This window comes from Penicillium samsonianum (assembly GCF_028829775.1).
Source record: "Penicillium samsonianum strain IBT 33392 chromosome Unknown utg000001l_segment0_segment0, whole genome shotgun sequence".
NCBI lineage: Eukaryota > Fungi > Ascomycota > Eurotiomycetes > Eurotiales > Aspergillaceae > Penicillium > Penicillium samsonianum.
In genome coordinates, this window is record NW_026643259.1 from 1,157,228 (window position 1) to 1,184,474 (window position 27,247).

The following is a 27,247-nucleotide window of genomic DNA, read 5'->3' on the forward strand; positions in this document are numbered from 1 at the left end:
TGGTTTTCGCGCATCATACAAGATCTCGAAATCGGCGATTGACCTAGAATGCTCCTAATGATGGAGTAGATGGAATGCGGGGCCCATTCTCAGGGTTCGCTTGGACACACAGAGGAATTCGGTGAATGGGCGGCAGAATGCTGGCGAGAAATTATCTGATATTATTGAGAGACATTGGAAGGGGGCCAGAGGAAGGGGCAGTTCTAGGGTTGGAGTCTGGCCCGGAGATATTAGGCTTCTAGTCTGCTAGTGAGGTCCAGGACCATCAATTAAACGGCGAAGGGATATTTCGACCCTCGACTTAGTTACCATCTGACTGGCGGACACTTCAAGCTTGTGGCTATGGATACTACTATAGCAAGAATTGGGACACGAAGCAATACCGTCCATTCCATGGGACAAAAGGGGTTTCGGGTCTGAATAATATATGCAAAAAATAGACACATCCTTGAAGCAAATAGCCAAGGGTAGAAGGATAGTATTAAACAACTTAAAACCATGCACAGGTAGAGAATCATACCGCCAGCGAAGAGAGAAAAGGGCGGGCCTGTGCAAGGTATGCAATAAGAATGTACATCGACAAGGTAACAATACAAGTATTGAAGGGACATTAGGGCGTAGGTCGACTGAGGAGAACGGGAAATTGAAGATGCCGAATTCATATGGGCGTGAGCAGTCATCGGATGTCTGGTCAGGGCCAGAAGCTAAGAGGCAAGGGAAGGCATTACTTTCTCTTGCTCATCACCTTGGTAATGGCATGTCGAATAATTGTTCCAGCCTTTTCAATCTCTTTCTTGGTGAGACCGGTAGTGACGCACACCTTCAGGGCTGGCGGGACAACCTGCTTGGGCTCAAAGTTGTCCTCGAGGGTCTTCAGCCGCGTGATTAGAACGCCGTTGGCGAGAGACTGCGAGAAAATTAGAAATGGACTTAAAGAGGGTTAGAATGGAAGAAAGTGTAATACATACCTCATCGACAGCATCTTGAAGCAAGAACTGCTGGTCGTCTGGTGTAAGCCGCTTAGCAGCCACAACCTCCGGCTTGATGACTAGGATCAAAATAGGGTTCTCAGGCGAGCTGGTGCAGTAAACCCAGTCACTCCGGGGATCCAACTGAGCCCTCATGGCCTTGGTGAGTTCCCGAAGTTGTGACACTGTGTCAGGGTTGTTCTGAAGGATGTTGATAGTGGCACTGGCGGTAGTCGAGAGCAGAGCGGGAAGCGCAGCGGAGAAGGTATAGGCAGCGGCCGAAATACGCTGGTGGTGAACAATCTCCTCTGAGCCAGCACAGAAGCCACCACCAGCAACGAGGGGACCAGCCAGTGACCCCACAATCATATCAACCTCGGCAGCATCAACGTTCTGGTGCTCCGTGATACCACGGCCAGTGCGTCCCAAAACACCGAAAGACCAGGTTTCATCAAGGATGAGACGGAACTTGTACTTGAGTCTGAGTTCGATCTGCGAGAGTTGTAAGCACGGCCAATTCAAAATTTAGGTTAGTGGGGTCACATACGATCTTGGGCAAGTCCGCCATGTCGCCATAAGACTCAAACAGACCCTCTGTGATAATGAATCTACGGGTCAAGGGCTTCCGTGCTTGCTCCTTGGTGACCTTCGCGAGCACCCGTTCCAGGTCCTCCATGTCATTATGCTCATACCACCGGACAGTGCTTCGAGAGATCTGAATGCCCTTGCGAATGGCAAAGCTAACCCCCTTATCCGCGACGATGATGTCTCCACGCTTCGAGAAGGAAGGGATAACACTAGAAATGGTGGAGAAGGCCTGGGAGTAGATAATGCAAGCTGCGGTCCCCAGGAACGACGCCACGTCATCTTCAGTCTTCAGGTGAACATCCTGTGTGCCGTAGAATCCACGGGGTCCGCAGGGACCAACTCCATAAGCGCGGAGTGTCTGGATTGCCTGTTCCTTGAGGGACTCATTCGTATTGAAGTTGTAAAAATTGAAGGAGCCAAGGTTCGTAACAGTGCGGCCGTTGGCCAGTTTCGATTTCGGGCCTACGGGGCTGCAGATCCCAATTTCATTCGTCAGTAAAATGTCCGCGGAGTACGCCAGGCAGAAGCAATGGGAACGAGGGGGTACGATACCCAACAATCACAGCTCGCTTTTCAACTTCCATCTCTTCCAAAGCTGTCGGACTGCCGACGAGGGGTTCCGGGGTCCATTCATCCACGAGGTCATCAATCTCATCTTCTGTGAGTGGTACCACGCCCGGTTTGGTCGAATATTTGGGCGCTAGCAGATATCGCACGGCAAAAAGGAAGAGGAAAAGTTCGACGGCAGAGCGAATTGGGTCATCCTGATAGCTTGATTTCACGTAGCGGAGGAAGATGGCGGAGCCAGGCACACGGTGAAATAGATCCGCGAGTTGGTGCAGATATTCGGAAAGGATTCGCTGGGTCTCCTGGAGATCCATGGCAGAGGGTTGAAAATGGCGCGAGTAATGTGGTGCGCCAGGCCAGTGAGATACCCGAAATGCAATAGGTTAAAAAGACGCGAAAGACAGGTGCTTGCTCGTAGAGGATTGAGGGAAGATGAAACGGGAGGCTCGGAGTCCTGGGAACCTCCGTGCCACGTGACCTGTCTGTTGACCTATACGGAGCACAATCTAATTTTAAATTAGGGACTACGACTTGAGTTATATCAAAGATAATTTCTCGAAAGCAATGCAATTTAATTCCGGTAGAAGTGTAAAATAAAACAAGCAAAGAAAGCTGGAAAAACGAAGGTAAACCCCCGAGGATGACTAGGAAGACCCCTTCATACAAGCGTCATTCCACAAACAATATTTGGAAGCAACCATTCATTAAGATCAAATTGTGCGCCGGTGAGTTCAGAAAAATGCAGCGAATTTTAATAAACGCATAACTTTGTACAAAGCATTTCCATGTCGTTTCGCCGAAGCGATTAGATAGACCACTTTCCGGTGCCCTCTGAGGCTGCCGGGATGCTGCCTGAGGTGTAGCCCTTGGGAATGTTAGAGCCGGTGTACCAGGAGACAGTGTCATTGAGTCCGTGATCAAGTGGCTGCAAGAGACCAACTGCGTCTGTCTTGGAAACACCGAGGCTATCCCAGAGGCTATGCGACAGGATGCTATCCAATTGCCCTGTGTTCCGCATGACGACAGGCGCAGCGACAATGATAACAAAGATGAGGAGCATGACAAAGTAGAGGATGGCGAAGCGAACAACGCGTCTCTTGCGAAGCTTGGACTGCTTGAGAGAATAGATGGGAGGGCGGATTTGAGAACTAGAAGTAGGGCTAGTTAGTACCAAGTTATTTTGATGTCGAGGCGAAAAGATACGTACCTTGGGCGCAGCCAAAACAGAATGACCGAATGGAAGGTGTCGACATAGGGAATGGCGAGGGCCGGAAGCATGGCAAACAGGAGAATGTGGCCGAGGAAGAAATCGTTGGCGAAATAACCGAGCTCGGTGATTTTGCACAGGAATTCACGTCCGGGCTGAGAAAGGGAGTGCCATCCCATGTTGTACCATTTTCCGGTCCACCATGCGATATTGGATTGATCGTTCTTGAACTCACGAGTCAATGCGAGGGAAATGATCACCTTGTAAATGAAGCGCTGGAGAGCCATCGCAGCGATCATTCCAGAGATGGTTCGGGCCCAGTTGAGGGATTCAAGGAAGAACATGGCCAGGAATACGAGCAGGAATACAATCACGGCGATGGCATGGGCAATAGCGGCGAGAACAGCACCGAACTTCTTGCAGCACATGCCAAACAGTGGGCCCATACAGCAAGCCATGCCGAAGAACATGCCCGCGACACCGGCATTGATACCTACGGGAGCGAAAGCGACAATCGCAACGCGCAGGATGGGATTCGCAGCCCACTTGACATCATCGGAGTACATTGTGCGGGAGTTGATGTAGAGATACGGAACCAATGTAGCACCAACTCCGAGCAGAGGCGAAATGATTTCGCTGAAGAAGATGTTGGTAATGCGCGCTCTGGGGATATCACCGGAGCCTTTCTCCGATGGAATACCAAGAAGTTTCCGCTTGTAACCAGTGATGCGAGTACGCGAAAGGCGACAGAAACCAATCCAAGAGGAAGCATGGGATCGGGAGTTACCGCGCGAAAGCCAGCGGATATAGTCGCGGTAATCGATAAAGAAGTCGTTCCAGGCAAACTGGTGTGGGTTGAACAGGAAAGGCGAGATGCACAGAGCGAGTAGCGAAACCCAGAACCAGATAAGAGCGGGGGTCCAGACCGTTGTGGTACTGAACAACAGCATCAGCAGGAGGCGAGCACCCAAGTAAATTGAGGGACCAGCGAATCGTGAGTAGAGGACACCGAATGGAATACGAGCCGTTGCGAAACCACGGCCGGTACCAATGTATCGCGCACCTCCGAAAGACAAGTTCTGGTGCACCGCGTTGGCGTAGATCTGACAGACGAACACCTCGAACATGAACGAGAACGAACCGAAGTGCTTGGCCAAACGAGTAGCCATGCGCCACACTCCTCTCTCTGTCAACTCTTGGACAGCAAGAGGAACTAACGAGATGAAGAACACGATGAAAATAGAGATAACACAGCGGTTCACCCAGTTAAGAATTGGGATCAGGTTGGCGCAGAGAGTGGGCACAAGAGGATCGGTAATAGGCAAGTCGGAGTTGTAACGGCACATGATGGTCTCATGCTTCAGGGCGCCGAGATTGATCAGGACAAACATGAACATTTGGACAGAAAGCATAATGAACATGTTGTTCAGATGGAAACCAGGGTGAGCATAGTAGAATGAAAGGAAGCGATCGAGAGGCAGCTGGGTACCGAGATAGTAGTACTCTCGGGACAGCATCTGTTCACCCATACCAGTACCAATCTTCGTGGTGAAGTTGAGAATGGATCCGAAACCGAGATCACGACCCTTACCGCACTGATAATATTCACAATGCTTAATGCGACCTCCACGGAGCACAGCATTCATACCAGCGTAAATATCCTCGTTCAGGTGCAATCCTTTCTGGGCTTTGGAAACACCACCACGGGTGGTCATGAAAGTGGCGTTCAAGAAATCAGGGTGACCATAATGCAGCTTACCACCGATTTGAGCAAGTGTACGGGCGAAGAGTGTACCGAACGTTTGTTCCTTGGAGGCGGCAACATCACCCAGGACACCAACGCTCTCGGAGAAAATGTATTCACGGGCTCCCAGAATGGCAACGGGGTTCTCCTCAGGCGAGGCAATTCCAGGGGTGTACGGAGAAACATTGTCGGTGGTCAATTCCTCGAACTCGGCCAGGACACTGCGAATCTTCAAACATTCTTCAAGGTAGTTGTCTTGGTTGGCGTCAATGAGCTGGATGTATTCACCACGGTAGAAGATGATTGCGTGGTTCTGGTTGTCAGACTTTCCGTCTCCCAGAATGGGGTTTCCGGAGAGCTGAATTCTGAACTTGGGCTTGCGCAAGTTGTTCTCGAGAAGTTCACAGTGACCATCGATCAAGGCCGAGTACAGACGGGGTTCTTCGCCCTCGTTGACAGGTGGCTCCTCATCCAGGTATGCAATCTGCAGATCGGGGTAAGCGCGGAGCAAGAATTCGGTGTTCTCACGTTCGTCCTTGCTGAACTTGGCGTAGCGCTGCATGGAGACACAGATGCGGAACTTGCGGCGAGCCATGCGCTCGAGCTCGCGCTCAAGCTTCTCGGAGTTACCACCAAACATCTGGACAACCTCGGGGTTCTCGACGCGGTAAAGCAGCTTGATAGCACGACTGTAGTTCATGAAACCGGACACAGTTCTGTACAAAGTCTGAGATCGGAGCGAAGCCCAGATTCTTGTTCGGAGGGTATATTCGGGAGCGGCGGACTTGAAACCGATGCAGTAGAAAGGAAGATCATCAACCTTGCTCTTGGCAGCGTCTTTCTCGGGCTTTTCATAATCACCGTTGAATTGCGAAGTCTCGTCGGCTAAAATCTTGGTGTCCTTGACGAAGCAATCCCACTCGTGGGGGTGCAGCTGTTTGAGGTATTCTAGCAGAGTCACACGGGAGTAAGGCTCATCTTCACGGATAATCTCACGGAGCGAGAGGAGGATCTTTTCACTGTAGTGAGGGATCAGAACGGTGAAGGTGGGCATGTTGTCAACGGGGAGAGGCTCGGGCATGGGTGTAGATAGCGACTGCGCGAAGAACGAGATACGGCGCTCTGCCTCACTTCCCTGGGGGAAGAATTCAGTCTTGAAAGATTGATCTTCCTGTGACACGAAGAAGGTGGGGGCGCGGAGGGTGCGCTTTCCTTCCTGCTCGGAGGGAACCTGGTGGTACAACAGCTTCTGCACGTGGTCGATGGCCAGAAGGTGCTCACGGTACATGGAGATGATGATAGCGTTCCAGACCTGTGAAATCAGGACCTTGGGCTTGTATTTGATCTCCATGTCAGTAGTGGCGAGCACCTTAGAGTAGATACGCTTCGGAAGTCGGGAGAAGATGTTCCTCCACGGTGACCAAATTGAGACACCCAAGTAGAATGATCGCGCCACAGAGAAGATTGTGTTGCAAATAATGTACCAGAGGTAACTATCCAGGAAGAAGAGTGTCAAGTCCATAAAGGCCATCAGGCCCAGCAGGATCTGTGGCTGTCGGTGGCAAAGCGTGTTGCCAATGTATTTCGCACCAGTACACTGGTGGATCTGCATTGGAGACAGGATGCGGATGGGATCCTTGAAAGACAAGGTCAGGAAGAAGTAGGATTCTGCCAACTTGGCACCAAACACACAAACCCATAGGCCATATGACATCCACATGTCGTTACCTGAAAGGCGAGGGAAACTAGCTGTGAAGGTCTGACTGGCAACGTATTGCCTTCCACCTTTCTTCATGTAGTTGCCGAACAGCGCACCCAACGGCTGGATTGCAAAGAAAACTGCTGTCAAGATAGCGATAACAAAGTGGACAATACCGAGAGCAAGGCCGATGCCGTCTACGGTACTCTTTGACATTGACTTTTCCAGCGATGGCAAGATGCTGAAGATCACGATGCCAGGAGCCAGGTTGATAATGAACATGAGGAGGAGGAACATAAAGCGCTTGCGGAGGTGCTGCGCTCCAGCCCAGCGTCGGGGAACGTACATCCATTCACAAATGGTGGCTAAAATCTGGATGAAGGAGACAAGAGCACCACCGAAACCGACGGCGGCGAGATATTTGGGTGTGGCTGGCTTGTTGTCAAGCTGCTGTTGATAGTTGATGGTATACAGGGTGGGAGCGTTGTAAGCAGTGAAGAACCAGAAGGAACCCAGGTGGATAACCCAGATACGGTTAAAGTTCGTGATCATGTGGAACCAGGAGCGAGTTTCCTTGTAAGTCTTGAAGAAGGCCTTCTTCCAGACTACGTCCTTCAGCTTGGGCCATCTCTCAGCGATGGGAACATCGACCAGACGAGTCTTATCCTCGAACCCGATGCGCTCAATACCCTCCGGGTACCAGAACAGCTGGTTCATATCATCATAACCAATGATTTTGTTGTGATCATTCTCACGACGAACATACTTGCCGTCCACGATTTCATACCCCTGGTCGCGACAGTAATGGTAGAGAGGAGTGATGATCTCATTCAGGTAGGTGAATTCCTCCACCGGTTCAACGCGAGCCTGACATTCTGGCGAAGTATAGTAATCGTCGGCACACTTGAAGATGAAACAGATGCACTCCGGCAGGAATCGGACCTGGTTGGCTTCACCCCAGATCAAAAGATACAGGGCAATTTGACGGGCCCGATCGTGCTGGGACATGCGGTTCATGCGAGATTTCCACCGGTATTCCGCGGCTTCCAAACTGTTGTCACCTTCCAAAGCCTCGAGCGTTTCCTCTTCGTTCTCGGGGTTCTTTTTGGCGGCCTTGGCTGCAGCCCTGCGGGCTTTCCGCGTCTTGCGATCCCCCTTACCGAGCTTCATGTTGGCGAAACCAACCGCATCATCGAGATCGAGATGAGCGGCGAAATACCACCGGCGGTAATTCGCGTTGTGGCCACCGATGTAGTCGGCATGGATGGAGAGAAGTGCTTGGTTCGGCGTCATACGCGAGGCACGAGAGTCCAACATAGTCATCATGTGGTCATACATGTTTCGCATGCTGTCTCGCTGGAAGCCAAACTTGTTGACCAAATCCAGGAAGATATCCTCGAGCTCCTCCTTTGAGAGAGGGATCTGGGCGTCAGATGTCCACGCAGGGTAGGGCTCACGCGAGCGCTGGCCGGCGGGAAGGGCGTTGCCGTAGTCCATTCCGTAGACAGGAGTCGAAGCACCAGATGATCGGTTGGCTCCGTAGGAGATTTGGGAGGAAGGAGGACGATAGCCACCACCGCCGCCGTACTGGCTGTCAGAGTAGCTATTGTATCGTTCGTCTCCACGGCCATAGTAGTCCATGTCCGCAGCACGAGCAGTCTCGGACCTCATTGTAAAATCGCTGAAGGTCTCGGAATCCTCCTCGGAATCATGGCCACGGCGGCCTCGGGGTTGCCCTTGTCCCTGGTCGTAGTATTGATCGCCGCCGGCGCCGCCGGCGCCGCCGTAGTACTGGTCTTGGTGTCCGGCCTCGTAATATCCTCCGTCGGCGTATCCGTGGCCTGCATCTGCGTGGTGTGCACCATCCGCATGGGCTGCGTCGGCGCCGTGACCACCGTCTGCTCCGTAGTAGCCATTACTATTCTTCGTGTCAGCCCTTCCATTCCTCAACTCTCTCTCTCTCGCCAGGTGTGGTCATACCCTTGGTCGTAATAGCCATCACCATATCCTTGGTTGTCGTAATAACCCTGGGCATGTTCGTCCTGATAGTAAGAGTCACCATGAGCTTGACCATGTCCCTGCCCCTGCTGGGCATAGCCATCGTCATAGTGGCCTCCGCCTGCGTAGCCCGACATGACGAGCGAGCCGTGATCGATTTAGTGCTTGGAGCTCTGCAGGTGGGATTAGCTCTGGATGCCCTAGGCTCAGCGATGCAAATAGCCTTCAGCCAATCTCACCTCAACTGTAACCATTCAAAGTATTATTTTTGTTCGAGATGTCGAATTAATGCAGCATGGACGTAGCAAGATGAAAGTAAGATGCGCAGGAAAGAAATGCGTTATCTTGAGAACCCAAGTGAAGGTGTCGAACGAGTCTCAGACTCTGTAACGAATGGCAAGTGAGGGTCTCACGAAAAGGAAGGTGCAATGGGAATATTTTAAGAGCAAAAACAACCTTCCTCCTATCCTTCTTTCGTCAAAAAAAGAAAGAACACGAAAGGTAGCAAATAGAAGGAAAGATGGAGACAAAAAGCGAATGGAAGGGGGTTGGAGAGGGAAGACCAGAAAATGCTTGTTATTTTTGGGATTCGGGGGGGCTCTCGCTCTGTTGTCTCCAGAGTAATTTACCGTCATCTTACACCTATAAAGAGTACGTGTCAGACTTCCAGGTACTGAATACCTTTTCCCAGTATGGTTAGCCCCTATCTTTCCCAGGTACTGATTACCACCCCTTTGTTTACCATACGTGGCGCATTAAGTTTAGCCCATTGACTCTCCCAGCCTTGTATTCTTCCAACGCCTCTCATATGTCTGTCTCTCCCTGATCGTCCATTTTTCAATTACCGTTATTGTCCAACTGTATTTACGCTTGTGTTTCCCCCAGTCACTTTCAACTTCTCTAATCTCTCCCACTTCCCCATCCAATGATAGTCTCCCATGGAAACTCGGAATCCAAGGGAGTCTCGACGGCCCCTGAAACTTGCCCCACTGTAACCAGCCAGCATGTAATCAGGTAACAAATAATATAGCCGGCTATTTTCAGAGATGCCAGGCTATGGAACTGCTGTTCCAAAAATGGCTGTTGATTCGCCTTGTTATGGCGACCACCTGGTATGTAGGGATGGCGTTGCACCGGCACTGATTTTTCATTCCTCGTTACTATGTATACATTTGTAGACTTGGCTCTCATAATTCGAGGTTTCGTACTATGGTACGTACACTTATCTATCTTATGTGGCGAGTCAGTGTCTCTAATTTGGAATATGTGACCAGTGTCAACTCATGAGAAACCATTATAATTTGAACCAAATGATAGTTTACATTCTGTACTCAGGTACCTATTATCTTTAAATGTTCTTAAATCTGATTCGACGCTCAAATAAAATTAATATCAACTTGAGCTCTGACCCGTGGATGGTTGGTAATCGACGTGTTTTCAGCTCCTGTTCCATGGCTCCCAAGCGACAAGAACCACGTCTTTACTTTCCACACTCTTGCTCTTTATTTATTTGCATGTATCCATGGATATATTATTATATTCTTCTTTAATCTCCACGATCTTCAATTCTTATTGCTCCTTTCATCGTAGTCCTCAATCGATCACAGACTTTTTTACTCTGTTTTAGTGTTTTAGTGTTTTAGCGGATGATTCGCCACCGCAATACAAGTGTCTCAAATGTAGTCGATCAGTTCCATGTGTATTACATTTGACTTTCTCACTGTGGCTAGTCCTCCACACATGTATATTGTACGGAGTACGGAGTACACCGTACTAGTGGATTGTATCGCACAGTGGACACCGTACCACGAGAAAACCTGGAAGAACGGTCCTTTCTAAGCTTGTTTGGCCTTCCACAGCCACAGGCCGAACTCGCTAAATAACGTTTGAAAACTCAATCGTCATTTTCTATATTTATCTTTTTATCTCTGGGCCTATATCTAATGGTGGTTATTCGGACCTTAGCTTCTCACAGTCATAAATTTCATAGACATCATTCATTCGTATCAACTCTGACCCCAAATTAAAAATTCAAGACAACTTAAGCTGTGTACGAATGTATCTGAATATACCAGCTGATACTGTATATACATATACAGAGCTAGTAACGCTGTATTCGAAAAGGATCTCCACCGTTAGACGCATTCATCTTGTCCACACACTAAGTGGATCACCGATTGCTTTTCTCTTAATTATTCTTTCAGAGAGCCTCGACCAAGAAGAGGCCTGCGTACAATATTGTACGCAATAGCGAAGCCACTGCAGCACAATCAAGACAGTGCTTATCGGGTATGCCGTGGCACCATGTAGCGGTTAAAATATACATATGTATACTTGCATCGCGGACTGCAGCATTATTAGTTTGCAACAGAGTACTTGTACCTTGTACATCCTCATACCGGCGGATGCAGGATTGCGCAGGAACGACACATCAGCTGCATAAGGGAAACCGATCTTCGACATCTGATCTTCGTTTTCCCGTGCGGATTTTCACTGTCTACCCACCTTACTGGGGCCTTTATGGACACTGTCATTAGTTACACACTGGCACCTTAAGAGGCCGATAGCGATCGTTGGTATATTGTACGGAGTACGGATTACTATGTAATGCAATGCACCAAAAATAACCTGTCGACAGAGAAATCGGCCTTAAAGGGCCTAGTCAGCGATCACTAGCCGGCAGGCGTGCCCTAGTGTCGCACATTTATTGTACTGATTGTTACGTATTGACCCGCCACCTTTTAATACTTTGTACACTACTCCGTACACTAGCACAACAGCCGTGAAATGTGGCTAGATATTAAGCAAACGGTCATAATTATTGCATATCCCCTTCTATTTATTAAAAAATGGCTTACTTTCATCCAGGGGAGCCAGTGGCGTCGATGGCGGGCATTGGTGTTTCTAGAACCCCATACTAGCTCTTCCATGATTATTTTTGGCTCTAGCCCCTGAATAGGGCGTTTTCGATACAACGTTGGCACCGGCTCCCCGCGGAAGGATTTGAATCTCTAAGGAGTAGCCCACCATTGATTATTAAGGTGCGTCTACTCCGTACTCCGTACTAATTATCATATGCATAGGAGCTGATCGCGAGACCTTGAGCTCTGATTCAAATTACAACATAATAATTAGGGGGCTGTGACCCCCGGGCCCCCTCCACCGTCTATCTGCGTCACCATCGGGAGCCAATCACAACACCTATTTTTGAGGTCGTTGTGTCCATATACAGGGCACTGAAAGGGCCCGAGTGGTGATATGCCGATATTATTATAAGATTTTCTGTTTGAAAAGGCTTGCCGCACCACATATGATTTGTACATCGTCTATGTACAGCATACGGAGTAGTTGAATCAGTATGTACGTAGTATCGTAGCCAATCGAAGGCCCCGGATTTCCCGCCATATTTCACATGAGCAGTTCCTAGTAACAAGAAAATAACACATACGACATATTTTTTTTCCCTCTGTCACATATTGCATATGTAGTGCAATGTATATATTTATGACATGGTTCATGTAAAGCTCCGCCAGTCCTCAGATTATGGTTGTGTAGCAATAATAGCAATCTCACGACATATATATGTACCAACCATAACACTTATACTAAGAATTAGCTAAAGTCACTATATGCTACATCCCTAATGGTGAAAGATGTTCAGCAAACGCTTTAAGTAATTGTTGCTCAGATATATATTGCCTTATCTCAGTGTGCTGTTTCAGTGGTAACTTTTGTTTCCCTTTTGACGTTCTCGCTGGCAATCGCATGATATGGGCCTACAGAGTGGCACTCGAACAACCTGTGCCAGTACAGCATATATCACTTCATCTCTTCCTTTTAGGGTGCTCTCTTTCATTGTGCTGTTTTACGATATGTTCGTCAGGACTAGCAGAACAAATCCACCCAAGGACTCCAGATAGTCACCTTTCGCATGAATGGCTCTCTCTCTATAGATCATTTATTCTCCCATTTGGAATATTAAGGCTACATCCTTTGCGCTCGGCTTTTATCGAATCTATACCGCACCTAAATAATTAAAATGAGTAACCAATTACTGTATATCCAGATCGAGCGGGGGATGTTCACCATCTACAGATGCAGGGACGATTGACACAACCTCTCGCCCAATCGCAGATTATATCCGGGTCTCCAGTCCACGCACCCAGATCAGATTCCAGATTTGTACAACGAGTGAGGCAGGTAGTCTCCACTATTTGCTGGGAGGCAAGGGGACGCCGATCTTTATCGGCATAACGATGGAATAATGGCCCTGATTAACGTCCCTCTGCCAAGTGTTGATTCAAGGCCCAGATGTCCGACTTCCGCTGCAAGCCACGCGGTATAATGTAGATTCTCTGTTTGGGATCAGCATGCTTCGAAAGTTCATCCATTCCGAGTGGACTTGTACGGCTACGTCGCCAGGAACATTACCTGCAGCAAGGAGGTCCAGCCTAACGGTGCCTGAGACCTCCGCAGGTCTATGCGCTATCCTCGCATTGGACAGTCTCTGGTCTTTGAGTGTTCTTTGTGCTGGTTATGATAGGACGTCATAGAGCTGCAGTCGGCTTGGTTTACACTTGCACCCGATATATAACCACAGCTTAACAAACCAGATTTTTCTTTCTTTTCCCGTGGCAATAAAATTTTTTCAACAAAAAGCAGTTGCACAGATGTATTTTAGCATGTTAAGGTTAATATCCAGTTGAAAACAGGATTTGAACTTACTAAGGGTGTTGGAGCGTGTTGTCGATGACACGGAAATACGGTAGGACAAGTATAATAATCAACACCATATTAATGAACGTACGGTAGGCATACCGCACTGCTGGATAGTGTAATCCCCAAATGGTGCTAACCTGGACCTTGCCTGGGCAGTCCCTAAGGTCTGTCAATCTTGGAACCCTCGGGAAGTCCCGACATCGGGATGTTCACGGGCAGGGCTGCTATGATGAGGTTTATTTTCTCATATCCAGTGCTGGCTCAGAATACAACAAACAGTGAATCTTTCACAATAACAGCCCGGGTAACAACCTCCATGCCTAGATATTGACGTGTGATTGAGGTGGCACATGTAGTTGTGGGTTGCTCACGTTGCCGTGCCAACGCATCCGTTGACAGCTCAACAGCCAGAGCAACATGGGACCAACCTTAAAAGAACAACGAAAACCCCCGGGGCCTTCAGCACCGACCTGGTCAGCGCAAAAATAGTGTTTCATCTAATCTAGGGAGATCGTCATCATCACCACCAGCGCCCATAGGGTCTCATTGACCGATTAAAAACCACGGGATTGTTTAGACAACATCGCGACCATGGCAAGGATCAACACGGCCAACCCGCTGGTCAAAAACACGCCCCACAAAGAGACGGTCGCACGTACTCCAGGGACATCCCACAACAGCCCACTGTCGAGAGAGTCATGTTCCAATTTCAGGAACACAGCCAAGCACAATATGCCCGTCAAGCCGCAAAGCCAGTCGCAACGGCAAGGAAATGGGTCAAGTGGATCATTTGATATATTTCCCGACAGCGATTCGGCATCAGAAGGTGAATTCGGACAGCACAGGTCTACCGGAAAGCAGCAAAAGCAAAGAACACTGGGACTCGCACGTGTGAACTCGTTACTCCTACCAGCAAAGCGGAGACCACGCCCAGCCATCCGAAGGGAGACTGAAGATTATGACAAGGAGAACGACGTGCCAGAATATGCCGCAGATGGATATCGCACTCCAGATTTAACACCAACAAGGCCGAATGCCTCACAGGCTCCCACAAGAAGCAGGATGGATTATATCCCCACGACACAGCCAATGATTGACCGGCAAGAAGAACAAGAGGAGCCAGAAATCAGCTTTGAAGAAGAAGAAGATAGCTCTGACTCACTAGACGGGTTCATTGTCAGTGACAATGATGAGCCTAGCTCCTTTGAGACATCAGATTCTGAGACAGCCGACCCGGAAGCCGAGCCTAGCCCGGCTCCGTCGCCTGTCAGGTCACCAAGAAAAAGACTCCTGCGCGGAAGAAGACCAATATCAGAAGCAGAATCAAACACTACTGCAGATGAAGAGCCATCAATGGAAGCGACCAAGTTGGTGACAGAGCTGGACCGATCAACTGAGAAATCAAAGGCTGTCACCCCAGCACCTGAAGACTGCACACAAGACCCTGCAACCAGTTACAAATCTATATCCCCTATCCGTAGGGTAGAGATACCCAAGCCACAGGTTGATTCAAGCTATCCTCTTCCTTTCGGCCTCCACAACTCCAACGACCTCATCAAACACCTTGAGGATCTTGACCTAGATAGCGACAATGACTCCATATTGCAAGCACAGCCAGAACAGTCCAAGTAAGTTTTCCAGTGGGCATTCATGTGCACTCCTAGTATCACAGCAATCATTCGTACTAACTACCTCTCACAGCACAGAATCAGAGGATGAACTACCATCGAAACTTTACCCAAGCCACACAAACCTATCACCAGTGACACCGTCGCGCGCGAAACCTCACTTTTCTCTCAATTACCACTCAATCACACCAGTCGATAGCTCGCCGGGCATGGCTATTCCCCTCACTCTAAAGGCCAAGAAAAGGGCCGAGGCGGCTCGGAAACGCGATATTCGAGCCCAATTGGCCGAATTCAATCGAAGGAAGATCGGCTTTGCCGAAGAGTTCCTCCAGCACCTTGATAATGCCTTCGATGGCCAGATTGGTCGCATGACCGAGGAAACCGGCGGTATCAAAATCATCTGGACAAAGAATTTCAGGAACACCGCCGGCCGGGCAACCGTACGCTCAGAAAGATTCCTCAAAGGAGAAGCCGGCGTTGAAGAACCCGGGAAACGGCGTTACTATGCCACCATTGAGCTCTCCGAGAAAGTCTTGGACACTGAGGACAAGATTCTCTGCACTATGACACACGAGTACTGCCATCTCCTTGATATCATGGTCACTGAAAACAGGGCCAAGGGTACGGCGCAGCACGGTGCCAGCTTCAAGCAATGGGGCGACCGATGTGTCAGCGCACTAGAAGGCCACCCTATCTACGGGGGCCGGGTCGAGGTCACGACTAAACATACCTATGAGATCAACCACAAATACGTATGGGCCTGCAAGGCCCAGTACTGTGATTTCAAGGTCGGGCGACACTCGAAAAGTGTTGACCCAAAGCGTCAGTTCTGCGGCCGTTGCAAGGGCGGCCTTGAGCAGATTAAGCCGGTGCCAAGGGCTGTGGTGCCAAGGGCTGTCGTGTCGAGGATGCCTGTTGTCAAGGCGATGGTTGCAGGTGAGCAGAGGGAGATTGTGGTCATTGATCCTTGATATCTAATGGACTGGTGATGCTTGTAAATATTTGAGTATGACCAGTGGGGTTGTCAACGAGACCAATATAATGAACACATGAATGTCTGCCTATGCCAATTGGCTTTTCTGGGATAGTAGATCCAAGTAGGCGCTTCTTGTCATGAAAGTAGCCGAGACAACGTGGCAATATAACCACTCGCACATAGAAATCAACGACATTGAAACAACTTGGAATTGTTCGTCCCGCTAGTCTATACTGATTTCAAATCAATTGCGACAATGTATAATTCGTCTTGTATTCATATACGCTACGGTAGAAACAGATCGAACTTGAAAAATTTCAACGATGAACAATCATAAATTCTTCACAACGGTCGTTACCGCATTTGGTTTAACTTCCACCGGTGGCATGAAGTTTACAGTGTCGACCAATCATATTGAGTCAGGTTTATCCTCTTTAGGTTTAGTCTCCGCAAAGCTTCCATGATATAGTTATCAACCTGGAAGATATTGGATGCGATGGCGAGTCGGAATTTTGAAGGCTATAGTATAAATGGGAGTGTTTCTGCTCGGGAAGAATCATAGAGACACTCAAGATTGTCTCTCCTCGATCTTCTTTGTCAAATTCTCACACATCGAAGTCCCCATAATGCCTTTTGGATACAAGAAAGTCCTGATCATCGGCGCCACCTCCGGGATTGGCAAAACACTCGCCGACAAAGTCGTCCAAAATGGATCAAACCTAATTGTTGCCGGTCGCAGAAAGGAGAATCTCGATGAGATCGTCCAGCGATATGGCAGCGACAAGGTCTCCGCAACGGCATTTGACGTCATGCAGCTCGAGCAGGTAAGGTCACCCACGCCAAGCGAGATATATCCCCATCTAACATCCAATGAAAACAAAGATCCCGCAATTTGCCTCAGAGATCATCTCCGAGAACCCCGATCTGGACTGCATATTCGTCAACTCGGGTATCCAACGACCCTTCGATTTCTCCAAGCCGGAAACCGTCGATCTGGACATCTTCGACCAAGAACTGATCACGAACTATACATCCGCGGTCCGCATTGCCAAAGCATTCCTCCCACACTTGCAGAGCCAGAAGACCGCAACAGCCATCGCATTCACGACGTCGCAAATGGCACTCGTGCCCATGATGCGATGTCCGAATTACGGCGCTTCCAAGGCTGCTCTGCACCATTTCATCCTTGCCCTCCGCACTCAGCTGCAGGATGGTCCTGGGGATGTGAAAGTTTTGGAGATTTATCCTCCGGCTGTGCAGACTGAGCTTCATGATGCTAAACACCAACCTGATTTGAAGGATGGACATTTGATTGGGATGCCGTTGCAGGAATTTGTTGATGAGGTTTGGGATCGGATTTCAGAGGGCGAGAATCAAATTCCTGTCGGGTCTGCGAGGGATATTTACAATGCATTCGAAGTTAAGAGGCAGGAGTTGTATCGGGATATGACGGAGTTGCTTTCTGGGTTGTTGAAGCAGTTTTTGAGGTAGGGTTGGAACTTTGAGATTTTAGATTTTAGATGCATATAAAGGTTACATGTTATAAATATGGGACTCATGTTATGGCATCTCCATTCTCAGCTGTCGATATAAGAGTTTACAGGCGGAGACGGAATCGAGGAAACAGCTTTCCCTTTACAGGCCGCCAGTATCAACCCACTGAAACAAGAAACATCATGAACACGACCCGCAGCCAATCCATCCGACCACTCATGCAATGAAACCATGGAATCGTTAGAGTCGGAGAGTGCATCTTCCCACGCTATCTCAGAATTCTCATCCCACAAATTCGTCCGTAAATCAAACGGCAAAGAGTCTATAAACGGTGTTCGAACTGAATAGTTCCTCGTGTTCAACGAGTAAGCACTGCGTAACATGAAACAGACAATAATCGTCCGCCGAACGCTCTCAGCAAGAAGCCAAGCATATCGAGGACTGAGGGTTCGCGGAAGTTGAATAGGCGCTTGTTGCCACAGTTTCCCAGCAACTCCCGCCAGCATAACACTGATTACCTCTGAATATGGACATGCATTGCCGTTTTCATTAAGAATCAACATACATTGGATCAACACCAAAGCTTGACTGCATGCCAGTAACTCTTCGAATGTCGCAGCGTGGCTTAGTCGGCGACAGAGGTCTGCTGAGTTTTGCCGAAGCATTGGTAACAGAGCAAAGCTCATACGACCCGTTTGCCCAGTTTGCATATTAAGTCTGCAAATATTGTGGATCTCACGAACAGGGGTTGGCAGACCATTCGTATAAAGATCAGGGTGAATGAAAAGCGTTTTCCTGTTTTCTGCAAATTTGACTGGTAAATCTCGCAACCCGGCAACGAGAAATCGAATGATATTTAGATCATATTCTTTGGCGATCTCCAGTCGCAGGGGTGCATGTATTTGTGGCGTGGGAGTCATGTTGGCAATTGGGCGTTTAGGCCCCACATATCGGCCGGCAGATGGCCTCCGAGTAGATTGTACTGTAAGAGGTGCATTCACATATTCACAGTTGATGTCTTTGCCCAGACACCTGCTGCACCGGGGCCAGCCTTGGTCACATCGCCGCTTGCCTTTAATGCAGGATTGGCATGATCTGCGTAATGTCACTGGTTTTGATCGATCAGCGGGCATTGGTCGGGGTGTTGGGCTACAGGTACGCTGAAATTGAAGATACAAGTTTGTTCATCCATGATCAATTCAGACTCTCGCAGAGCAATTCCGAGGTCCCGTTATTGGCCCCGGTCCACGGGTCACCGTTCAGCTTAGTAATATCATCGTGTCGCTGCTGGTGCCCCAAGGCCACGGCTAGGAGGTTCATGTCAAATAAACCTAGGGATACCAGCATGTCGCGTTTCACCTATAATCAGGTAGATAAAGCAGAGATAGCAAGAAAATAGATAATTTGGTAATGCCTGCTAACAACCAGCCCTGGAGTGAGCCTCATAAAGCGGCGGCACCCACCCAGAGAAAATCGCGACGGCCTAAAATCTCGTACATACAGCGACGTACTCGGCGTATTCGAATAAGCGCTTGCCCGCATCTAGAATTAAGGTTACCTCTTTCGAAGTCGGAAATAATGTTGACGATAACACCACTGCTTCGGGTGTCAACCCCCCGATTACACCAATCGCGTTGATTCTCTTGGTCGGAACTAAGAACCACTTGACGGCATCGAAAAATAAAGAATGCAGGCTCCACCTCTCAATATAGCCAGCTGATAGAATACAGTCCAATAAGCAATTTTTATGCGCGAATAGTGGACCTCAATTCAATGAAGCACGCATTGCCGGGTATGCTTCGTATCAATGCCGGGATTAGCCCTGAAAGGTTTCTGCTATCTACCAATGCAGAGACAGAAATTATTCAGCTTAGGGTTCATCCATGCCGAGTTCGGATGTGACTATACGGTGCGGAGAAGATAAGTCCCACCAATTTCTACTTACAGCCCGCTTAACTCTGCAGAAATACGTGTCAACCCTTGCTTCTTCGGAAGACCCTAGTGCTTATGGGCTTATATTGAGTTAAGTATTCTCACGAGAACTTAGATGTCTTTTATCTTACTTTCTGTGTGCCCCTCTAAATATTCAGCTAGTGCTCAAAGCGAGAAACAATGTCAAATTTCACAGACAGAACGGACAATTATCCGAACCTGAGTCGTCCATTCGGCTCAATGAGACCAGAGTATGATGTCGTGGTTATAGGATCTGGCTATGGAGCTGGAGTAGCGGCAAGTCGAATGGCTCGAGCAGGAAAGAGCGTCGCAGTGCTAGAGCTTGGTTGGGAAAGAAGATGTACAAATTGAGCGGTTTCAAGTAAAACACCATCGCTGACATTTCCATAGCCGGTTCATTTCCACATACGTTCTCTCAATGTCTGAGGGACACGAGCATCTCGGGGAGTACTGTAAAGAGCTCCTTCATCTCAAAGTGCCTGTCGTCTACAGACCCCACGCGGCTTTTTCAAGTATTTTTGGGTGATGGACAGCATTCGTTTGCTGCTCATGGTAGGTGAAACTCAACATTTCCCCCGAGTTCATGAATAGGAAAAACCAACAGCTTTGTTTGATTGGAATCATAGGACTTGGAGGATCTTCCTTGATAAATGCCGGAGTTTTCCTGAAAGCGGATGAAAGAACACTGCAGATGAGTCCATGGCCGTCAGAGATCAGAGACGAGCCATCTACGCTCGACAAATGTGAGTTATATAATGCATACGGCGGAGGACATTTCATAACCTATAACCAATGCAGACTACGCACGCGCCGAAACAATGCTACAACCTTCCACGTATCCGGATAATTCAAGCCCAAACAAATTTGAGCATCTTCGAGAAGAGTCAAGATGGCTTGGAAAGGAGAATAATTTCTACCGAGTACCGTTGACCATATTTTTCCACAATGGCCGCAACAGTGCTGGTGTCCCAATGCAGGCAAATAGACAATCGGGCCATGAGTGCACTGGTCTTAACGACGGTTCAAAGAACTCAGTGGCGACAACATATCTTGCAGATGCCTGGAATTGGGGAGCTGAGATATTCTGCGGATGTGAAGTTCAATTTGTAGAAAAGACGGACGGAGGAGGCTACACTATACACTTCGCCTGGCATGGAAGTGGGAGGTCGGTGTTTGCGGATCATTTCATGGAACAACTCTTTTGGGTCAAAGCAGTAAGTATCGAATGCACCCTTCAGAAGTGGACACCTCAACTCACTGTTTGCTTCAATCACAGAAGGAATTCTGTTTCCTTGGGGCTGGTGCTTTAGGAACCACTGAAGTGTTGCTTCGGTCAAAGCAACACGGCCTCCATATGTCACCGCTCGTTGGAAGAAATCTCACTGGGAATGGTGACCTTTTGATATTTGGTACGTCCTCCCCCAGAAGATAAATCCGAGCACATTTGGTTTACATATTCAAGGTTACAATGGAGGTGCTAATATCAACGGGATCGCTCGTGAATCTTCGCATGCTCCCCCTGGAACAACCGTCACTGCTGTTATTGATAACCGAGTCATTGATCCTTTGAACAATCCACTGTCTGGATATGTTATCCAAGATGGTTGCATTCCTGAGATGTTCAAACCAGTAATCCAAATCATGCTCACCCTGCAGACCATGAAAATCCAGGCGCTGTGTTGTCTTTGGAACCCTCGTCAAGAAGCCAGGAAGACCCTTGCATCTCTCAAGTCTCTCCTATTCGGCCCATATGCATACGATGGAGCGCTTCAGCGGACTTCAACATATCTTGTGATGTCTCATGATAGCAATGAGATAACGTTGACCTTAAAGGATGATCAATTGTGCCTGCGGGGGCCGGCAGAAGGACGATCTGAGCATTTCAAATGGATAAAAAAGATATTCATGGAGCTTTTTGCTCGCACAGGAGCAAGTATGGGGTTTTCATATCATTACGGTAAGGGTCAATAAAAGCCACCACAAAGCTACGCTGAACATAGCCAAAGGTCGACACCAGGAGGAGGCTACTGTCCATCTCCTTGGAGGAGCCAACATGAGCAATGATGGAACAGGGCATGGGGGTGTAACAAATCATCTAGGAGAGGTCTTCAGTGGCTCTAATAGTGAAGTATACAAAGGCCTCGTGTGCTGTGATGCATCTATCATCCCGACAGCCCTAGGTATGCTGAAAGGAAATACTCTATGGCTTTATATGCTGATTATGACAGGTGTGAATCCGCTGGCCACAATATCTGCCATTTCCGAGCGGTCCGTCAATTTGATCACTGAGAGATCTGGATTGTCAATTGATCTCGAGACTGAAAATCAGCCTTTGAACGCCTACAGTAAGCCTAGAGTATCATGGGATTGCCAAGGCCACCAAGACAGTACCAAGAAAGCACCCCAGTCCATAGGATGGCAATTTACAGAGATTATGCATGGGCACATTAGCATGGGATCGGAGATCGGAAGTTTTGCACTTTCCGAGAGGGTAGGAAAAGGCTCATCTTGCGCGATGCGGATGTTTCTCACGATCGAACTCTGCCGACGAGGAGGTAAGAAATTGAGAAAATTCTCTAGCATATGTAGAATGCTCACATGTACAGATTTACAATACCAAGGAACATGCACTGGGACGGTTTCTTGCTACGCATTATCTAGAGCCACGCTCAAGATTGTCGATGGGACGTTGGAATTTTTCACGCCAATAGAAGAGAACGCCGAATCATTAGCTATTTCATACCACCTGAAGCTCCTCTCGGTAGAGGGTATACAGTACCGCCTAGAGGGTCACAAGCTCATCAGCTCAAACATAGCATTCTCCGCCAGAAAGACGTGGGAAGCGACAACTACGGTGAACGTCAATATCACTCGACTGGACGGGACAAATATTGGAGCAGGGGCCCTTCATATCTCATTGCTAGACTTCAAAAAGCAAATGAGAACATTTCAGACGACAAAAGTCTTCCAGTTCAGTCTTATCTTGACCTTGATGGGGTTTTTGTTTTCATTTGTGTACTATATCAGTCTCTTCTTCTTTCGACCATTCGTCCCCATGCGCTTCCCTCGGATCTCAACCAAAACCACCGATTCAAATCAACCACCTTCCACCTCGTACAACATCATCGCAAGCGATGGCGCACAGGTACACCTTGATATATATGACCCAATTCCTGTACAAAAGACAGACGAGCCAGGACCCAACTCCAACTCCAACATTTCACCAGTCCTGCTTTTACCCGGAGTCACCGGGATCGGCGCGATGCACAATGTGTATTCACTGCCATTCTTGCGCTGCAACATGGTTGAATATTTCACTCAGCGTGGACACCGATGCTACGCACTCACTCCTCGTTGGGGCAATGATCCCGCCGTTGCCCAAAAAAGCACTGTCTTTGACTGCCGCCTTGATGTTGCTGCTGCAATAGCATACATTCGCGACAAAGAGCGACAGAAGCCCTATGTGATAGCCCATTGCCAAGGCTCAGTGGCTCTCTGCATGGGACTACTGGATGGAACTATCCGGAGTAGTCAACTTCTCGGCATTACTGCCAACGCAGTCTTCATGAACCAGGTCTTTGGGTATTGGAACTCCCTCAAAGGAAGAACGACTCTTCTCATCCAGCTTTACGAATTATTGGCTGGGAATTACTTCCCGATTTTCAGCAATGCTAAGAGTGTTATTTTCCAACGATTACTCGACACTCTCCTTCGTTTCTATCCTGTTGGGCACGCACAAGACCTCTGCACGTCTACAGCATGCCGCCGGACATCTTTCGCTTTTGGGTTGCTATGGAATCACGAGAACCTTGATATGGGTCTTCATGACAACGTTCACCAATTTTTCGCGGGGACCCATACAAAGCTTATGAAGCAAGTAGTTCGCATGGGGACTCGGGGAATCTGCATGGGTAATGATTCATGTCCTCTTCTGACAGCTGAGAATTTGCAACGGCTGCAAGGGTTACCGATTCTCTTTGTCTCGGGTACGGATAACCAAGTATTTAATCCCGAGTCTACCCTCAAGGACTATGAATTGTTGCGACGACAATTTGGCGAGAGACTTTATCGCAGATTTCTAGTCGAGGGGTATGGGCACCTTGATCCTATTGTGGGAAAACATGCGGCCAAGGATGTATATTGGAGGATCTTTGCGCATTTGAGATGGTGCACTAAAGAGATGGAAAATATGGATTTGAAAGTCAAGCAATGAAATACGAGACAGATAATACGTCGAAGTCCAGGGGATACACATAGGACTACACCGCCGCGACTCTGCAGGGATTGATTATGAGGGGCTGAGGGTTGTCTGTTGGAAAGTTGAATGTTTCCCATAAACTACCTGGAGTCTGTCTATAACGAATATCTATCTATACATCTTTCCGACATGGTCCAATTCTGCGAGAACTGCGGTCATCTTCTTCCAGTGTCACCAGCAGAACAGATTTCGTGTGAGCTTTGCGGAAAATCCACGAAAAATGAGTGATACGATCAACCTTGGAAGATTTTCTGATTTTTCTTTTCACTGACACTGTTTGAACTTCAGATACAATGCTCACTGCTCACTGACGTCCAGGTGTCTTCATCTACCAATTTCCCTTCGAGGCTTCGGACCAAACTTCTTTCCAACACCCAGGTTGTCTCACAAAAGGATCTTGGTGACGGTCCTATAACGGATATGGAATTGTCCCAATGCTCGAATCCCAAAGCTACCTGGACCGAGGCGCAACTTCGAAGCGCCGACGAAAGAAGTACTCTATTTTACTGTTGCACAAAATGCAGACACAGGTATCCAAATGCCCAGACGCCCTCTTCATCGACTTTTCTGATATTTGGATTTAGATGGCAAGAAAACAACTGAATGAAGCCCCTGCACCATTGGAGAACCGGATAATTCCAAAACGAAGCAACATATATAGCTCATATAACATACTACTACTCCCGCCCTGGCCAAGTGAAACATGAAGTCCACGATATCCAAAGTGGATCGATTAGACTACTCCGCTAAAAATCCAAAACAGCCAATAAAACCGACGAATCTATACTCGTGTGTGGGACCCCAATCACTCGCAGTCGCTTGGATAACCTCACTGCCCTTACATCCGGGAGGCGAATAAAAACGACCCACAAGCTACGAACCAAACTTGCGCCATAATGGATCAACAAAAGAATTTGCCGTCGAAACCGACGTGAAAACCCCCCCCAAAACAAACATAGACATACCCAAAGCACCAACCCACCATGTCGGAAGTCGTATATATCACCACCGAACCCTCAGACCGGATTCACGTAAAAGGAATCACCCAAACGCAGCCCGATTGGATCCACCCGCAGCTAATCGAAAGCACCGACGCGATCAAAGGCCGCCAATTTCGCGTTTCCGGTCCCATCCCCAAAGGCGCCTGTCTCCTCGTCGATTCCCCCTACGCAGTCATTCCCGTCGTCGACGAACCCGCCCACAACGACAGTCTCATCTGCAGCAATCCTGCTTGTAATAGGCCGGCGCCTCGCCAAGTCCGGACTCCATGTCCAAATGCCTGTATCCCGGATGTGACATGGTGCGGCAGCATATGTCGTGACGCCGATAGTCTTCGACATGAGTTTGAATGCGCTTGGCTCAAACGGTATGCGGGGACTATTCGGTCTAAATGGAGTGAATATGATTTTGGCATGTTGTGGGTGATTCTTCGGCTGCTTGCTGCGAGACATTGCCAATTGCACGATGGGACAGCGGTTGGTGTTGTCGAGTTGACGAGTCATTGGAAGCATGGATGGAGTGGTATTGAGTCGCTCTGTGGTTCTGAGGATACTTGGCCTCATGACATGGTCCGATCTTGGTCTGCTCTTGTAAAGAAGTATCTGAGGAGTAGTTCTGCTCTTCCCCATGAGATGAGTGCAAATCGTGTTCTTCATCTCATTTGTCAGGAAGAGGCAAACTCATTTGGTCTTTACCCACGAGAAACAGGCCATTTTCCCCTGCCAACCCCTCCTGTCGACAGAGGCGAGCAGTTCGCTGCTGCTGTTTATCCCACTGCGGCAATAGCTAATCATTCATGCCTGCCAAATGTAAGTGGTCATCTTCTCCGGGGTGTAAATTTGTGAAAGTAATGCTAATTCAACACAAGATCATCCACAAAGCCGATGACAAAGGCCGCATGGTCTTTACCGCCTCCCGCGATATTTTTCCGGGTGAGGAATGCTGCATCTCGTACTTTGACCTGACACAATATACGGATCTTACTTCGCGTCGCGAGCATCTTCGAAAATCGTTCCGTTTTGTGTGTCAGTGTGAACGATGTGTTTCTGAAGAGTCCGCAGACGAATCAACAGAATGGACTGCAATGCCAATGATGGATATATGAGAGTCGCCGACTATAAAATGACTAGATCTATAGAAACTTACTACATAGCACTATACCACAATACAACTTTTGATTTACATATGTATGTATAGATCAACCATCCCTACTGATGTAATACTTTAAACAAACGAGAAACGAGATATGGTAAGTCAACTGTTTTATTTCTATCTGCTCGTCCCAAAGCGCAAATGGCACTTATTCCATATCCCAAGCCCCCAGCTTTTACAGCCATATCCTCCCAATAAAACCCCAATCCCAATGCACATCTTCCATCAAAATCCATATAAAAAAAACACCTAAACAAAGAGACCCCAATCACAAATCTCCAATCTCCCAATCAAAGCCCTAATAGTCTCCTCCGCAACAACCTCTTCAAGCGACAAACCCCTAGGATCCCCACTCTTATCAAACTCCTCATGAGGCACATTAAAGAAGACCAACAAATCCGTGTCCTGCGCCTCCAGCCTAACAAGCAAGAAATGGCACGTCAACATCGAAACCTGCGGCAAACCATTGGAATCCCCATTCGTCTGCGCACCCAACACCCCCGCATCCGCAAAACCAGCAGCAGACCCCTCAGCAGAGGCAGGGACGCGTCCACCTCCGCCGCGCACCGGCGCCGTGAAGGAGACAACGCCGCGATACGCCTTGATAGCGGAAGCGGGGGAAGGCGAGGAAGAAGCAAGCTGGACTTCGACGCGCGTGGGCGACTTAATCACCTGCATGGTGTCGCCTTCGTCGCAGAGATCGTGCAGATGATACAGGGCGGCGGCTTGGTCGATTGTTTCTGCCGTTGCGGAAGCTGCGCTACCGCTGCCTGGGGCGGCGGTGGGTTGCTGGTGGTTGAGCGCGGTGAAGGTGTTTAGAGCTTCGGCTTGCGGGACACGCTGGTTGATTTCGATGATTAGGTTGGACAGCGTGGTTGGCGAGAGCCATAGCTCTTGGTGGTCGGGGACCTCGCGGAGGGTGCTGGGATTGGGTGTTAGCTTGGGGTTCTTTTTTGATTGGGATGTTCTGGGATGGGACTGCGAATGGATTGAAGGAATAAAATGGGAAGTTGATGCATGGGAGGGTTGTATACTAACCTCGAATCAATCCAGCCTTGTGGCACGACGCCTCGAATGGCTCCGCCGAAGAAGTCTTGCTCTGTGAATTGAGACATGGTGGATTTCGTATGTCTTGATTGTAAGAGGGAGGATTTTGATCTTTTTTCTTTTCTTTCTCTTTCTTTTCGAAAGGATGTTCTGCTGGTTGTGCAAGAGCAAATCCAAATTCTTCAAGATAAATTGCGGATTTTTTCGCCGGTCCGTTTTTTTGCTTGAAGTTTGACAATACAAAAGAAGA

The 27,247-nt window shown here is 48.5% G+C and overlaps 9 protein-coding genes across 9 annotated transcripts; 5 read left to right on the top strand and 4 right to left on the bottom strand.

Annotated features, from left to right (window-relative positions):
- Window positions 1-403: 403 nt before the first annotated feature.
- On the bottom strand, window positions 404-2,538 carry lcbA (serine C-palmitoyltransferase subunit lcbA). The gene is made up of 4 exons (XM_057273171.1): window positions 2,109-2,538; window positions 1,516-2,026; window positions 969-1,460; window positions 404-907 (listed from the first exon to the last, which is right to left on the bottom strand). The coding sequence occupies exons 1-4, from the start codon at window positions 2,435-2,437 to the stop codon at window positions 725-727; spliced, it is 1,515 nt and encodes a 504-aa protein (XP_057141350.1). The 5' UTR covers window positions 2,438-2,538; the 3' UTR covers window positions 404-724.
- A 390-nt stretch (window positions 2,539-2,928) lies between these two features.
- On the bottom strand, window positions 2,929-8,908 carry N7471_000451 (1,3-beta-glucan synthase; the record flags this gene model as incomplete). The annotated part of the gene is made up of 3 exons (XM_057273172.1): window positions 2,929-3,271; window positions 3,331-8,691; window positions 8,754-8,908. The coding sequence occupies 3 exons, from the start codon at window positions 8,906-8,908 to the stop codon at window positions 2,929-2,931; spliced, it is 5,859 nt and encodes a 1,952-aa protein (XP_057141351.1).
- A 5,035-nt stretch (window positions 8,909-13,943) lies between these two features.
- N7471_000452 (uncharacterized protein) lies at window positions 13,944-16,318 on the top strand. The gene is made up of 2 exons (XM_057273173.1): window positions 13,944-15,118; window positions 15,192-16,318. Exons 1-2 carry the CDS (start codon window positions 14,082-14,084, stop codon window positions 16,087-16,089), a joined length of 1,935 nt encoding a protein of 644 aa, XP_057141352.1. The 5' UTR covers window positions 13,944-14,081; the 3' UTR covers window positions 16,090-16,318.
- A 139-nt stretch (window positions 16,319-16,457) lies between these two features.
- N7471_000453 (putative short-chain dehydrogenase/oxidoreductase) lies at window positions 16,458-17,585 on the top strand (the record flags this gene model as incomplete). The annotated part of the gene is made up of 2 exons (XM_057273174.1): window positions 16,458-16,918; window positions 16,977-17,585. The coding sequence occupies exons 1-2, from the start codon at window positions 16,625-16,627 to the stop codon at window positions 17,583-17,585; spliced, it is 903 nt and encodes a 300-aa protein (XP_057141353.1). The 5' UTR covers window positions 16,458-16,624.
- Window positions 17,586-17,671: 86 nt separating this feature from the next.
- N7471_000454 (uncharacterized protein) lies at window positions 17,672-18,508 on the bottom strand (the record flags this gene model as incomplete). Its single annotated transcript, XM_057273175.1, has 1 exon — window positions 17,672-18,508. The coding sequence occupies one exon, from the start codon at window positions 18,506-18,508 to the stop codon at window positions 17,672-17,674; it is 837 nt and encodes a 278-aa protein (XP_057141354.1).
- Window positions 18,509-18,665: 157 nt separating this feature from the next.
- Window positions 18,666-18,899, top strand: N7471_000455 (uncharacterized protein; the record flags this gene model as incomplete). Its single annotated transcript, XM_057273176.1, has 2 exons — window positions 18,666-18,743; window positions 18,792-18,899. The coding sequence occupies 2 exons, from the start codon at window positions 18,666-18,668 to the stop codon at window positions 18,897-18,899; spliced, it is 186 nt and encodes a 61-aa protein (XP_057141355.1).
- Window positions 18,900-19,700: 801 nt separating this feature from the next.
- Window positions 19,701-23,754, top strand: N7471_000456 (uncharacterized protein; the record flags this gene model as incomplete). Its single annotated transcript, XM_057273177.1, has 9 exons — window positions 19,701-19,881; window positions 19,932-20,093; window positions 20,168-20,284; window positions 20,340-20,755; window positions 20,818-20,950; window positions 21,004-21,498; window positions 21,548-21,721; window positions 21,770-22,096; window positions 22,148-23,754. The coding sequence occupies 9 exons, from the start codon at window positions 19,701-19,703 to the stop codon at window positions 23,752-23,754; spliced, it is 3,612 nt and encodes a 1,203-aa protein (XP_057141356.1).
- A 1,028-nt stretch (window positions 23,755-24,782) lies between these two features.
- Window positions 24,783-25,903, top strand: N7471_000457 (SET domain-containing protein; the record flags this gene model as incomplete). The annotated part of the gene is made up of 2 exons (XM_057273178.1): window positions 24,783-25,607; window positions 25,667-25,903. 2 exons carry the CDS (start codon window positions 24,783-24,785, stop codon window positions 25,901-25,903), a joined length of 1,062 nt encoding a protein of 353 aa, XP_057141357.1.
- A 296-nt stretch (window positions 25,904-26,199) lies between these two features.
- mog1 (Ran GTPase-binding protein MOG1) lies at window positions 26,200-27,065 on the bottom strand (the record flags this gene model as incomplete). Its single annotated transcript, XM_057273179.1, has 2 exons — window positions 26,200-26,872; window positions 26,989-27,065. The coding sequence occupies 2 exons, from the start codon at window positions 27,063-27,065 to the stop codon at window positions 26,200-26,202; spliced, it is 750 nt and encodes a 249-aa protein (XP_057141358.1).
- Window positions 27,066-27,247: the final 182 nt, after the last annotated feature.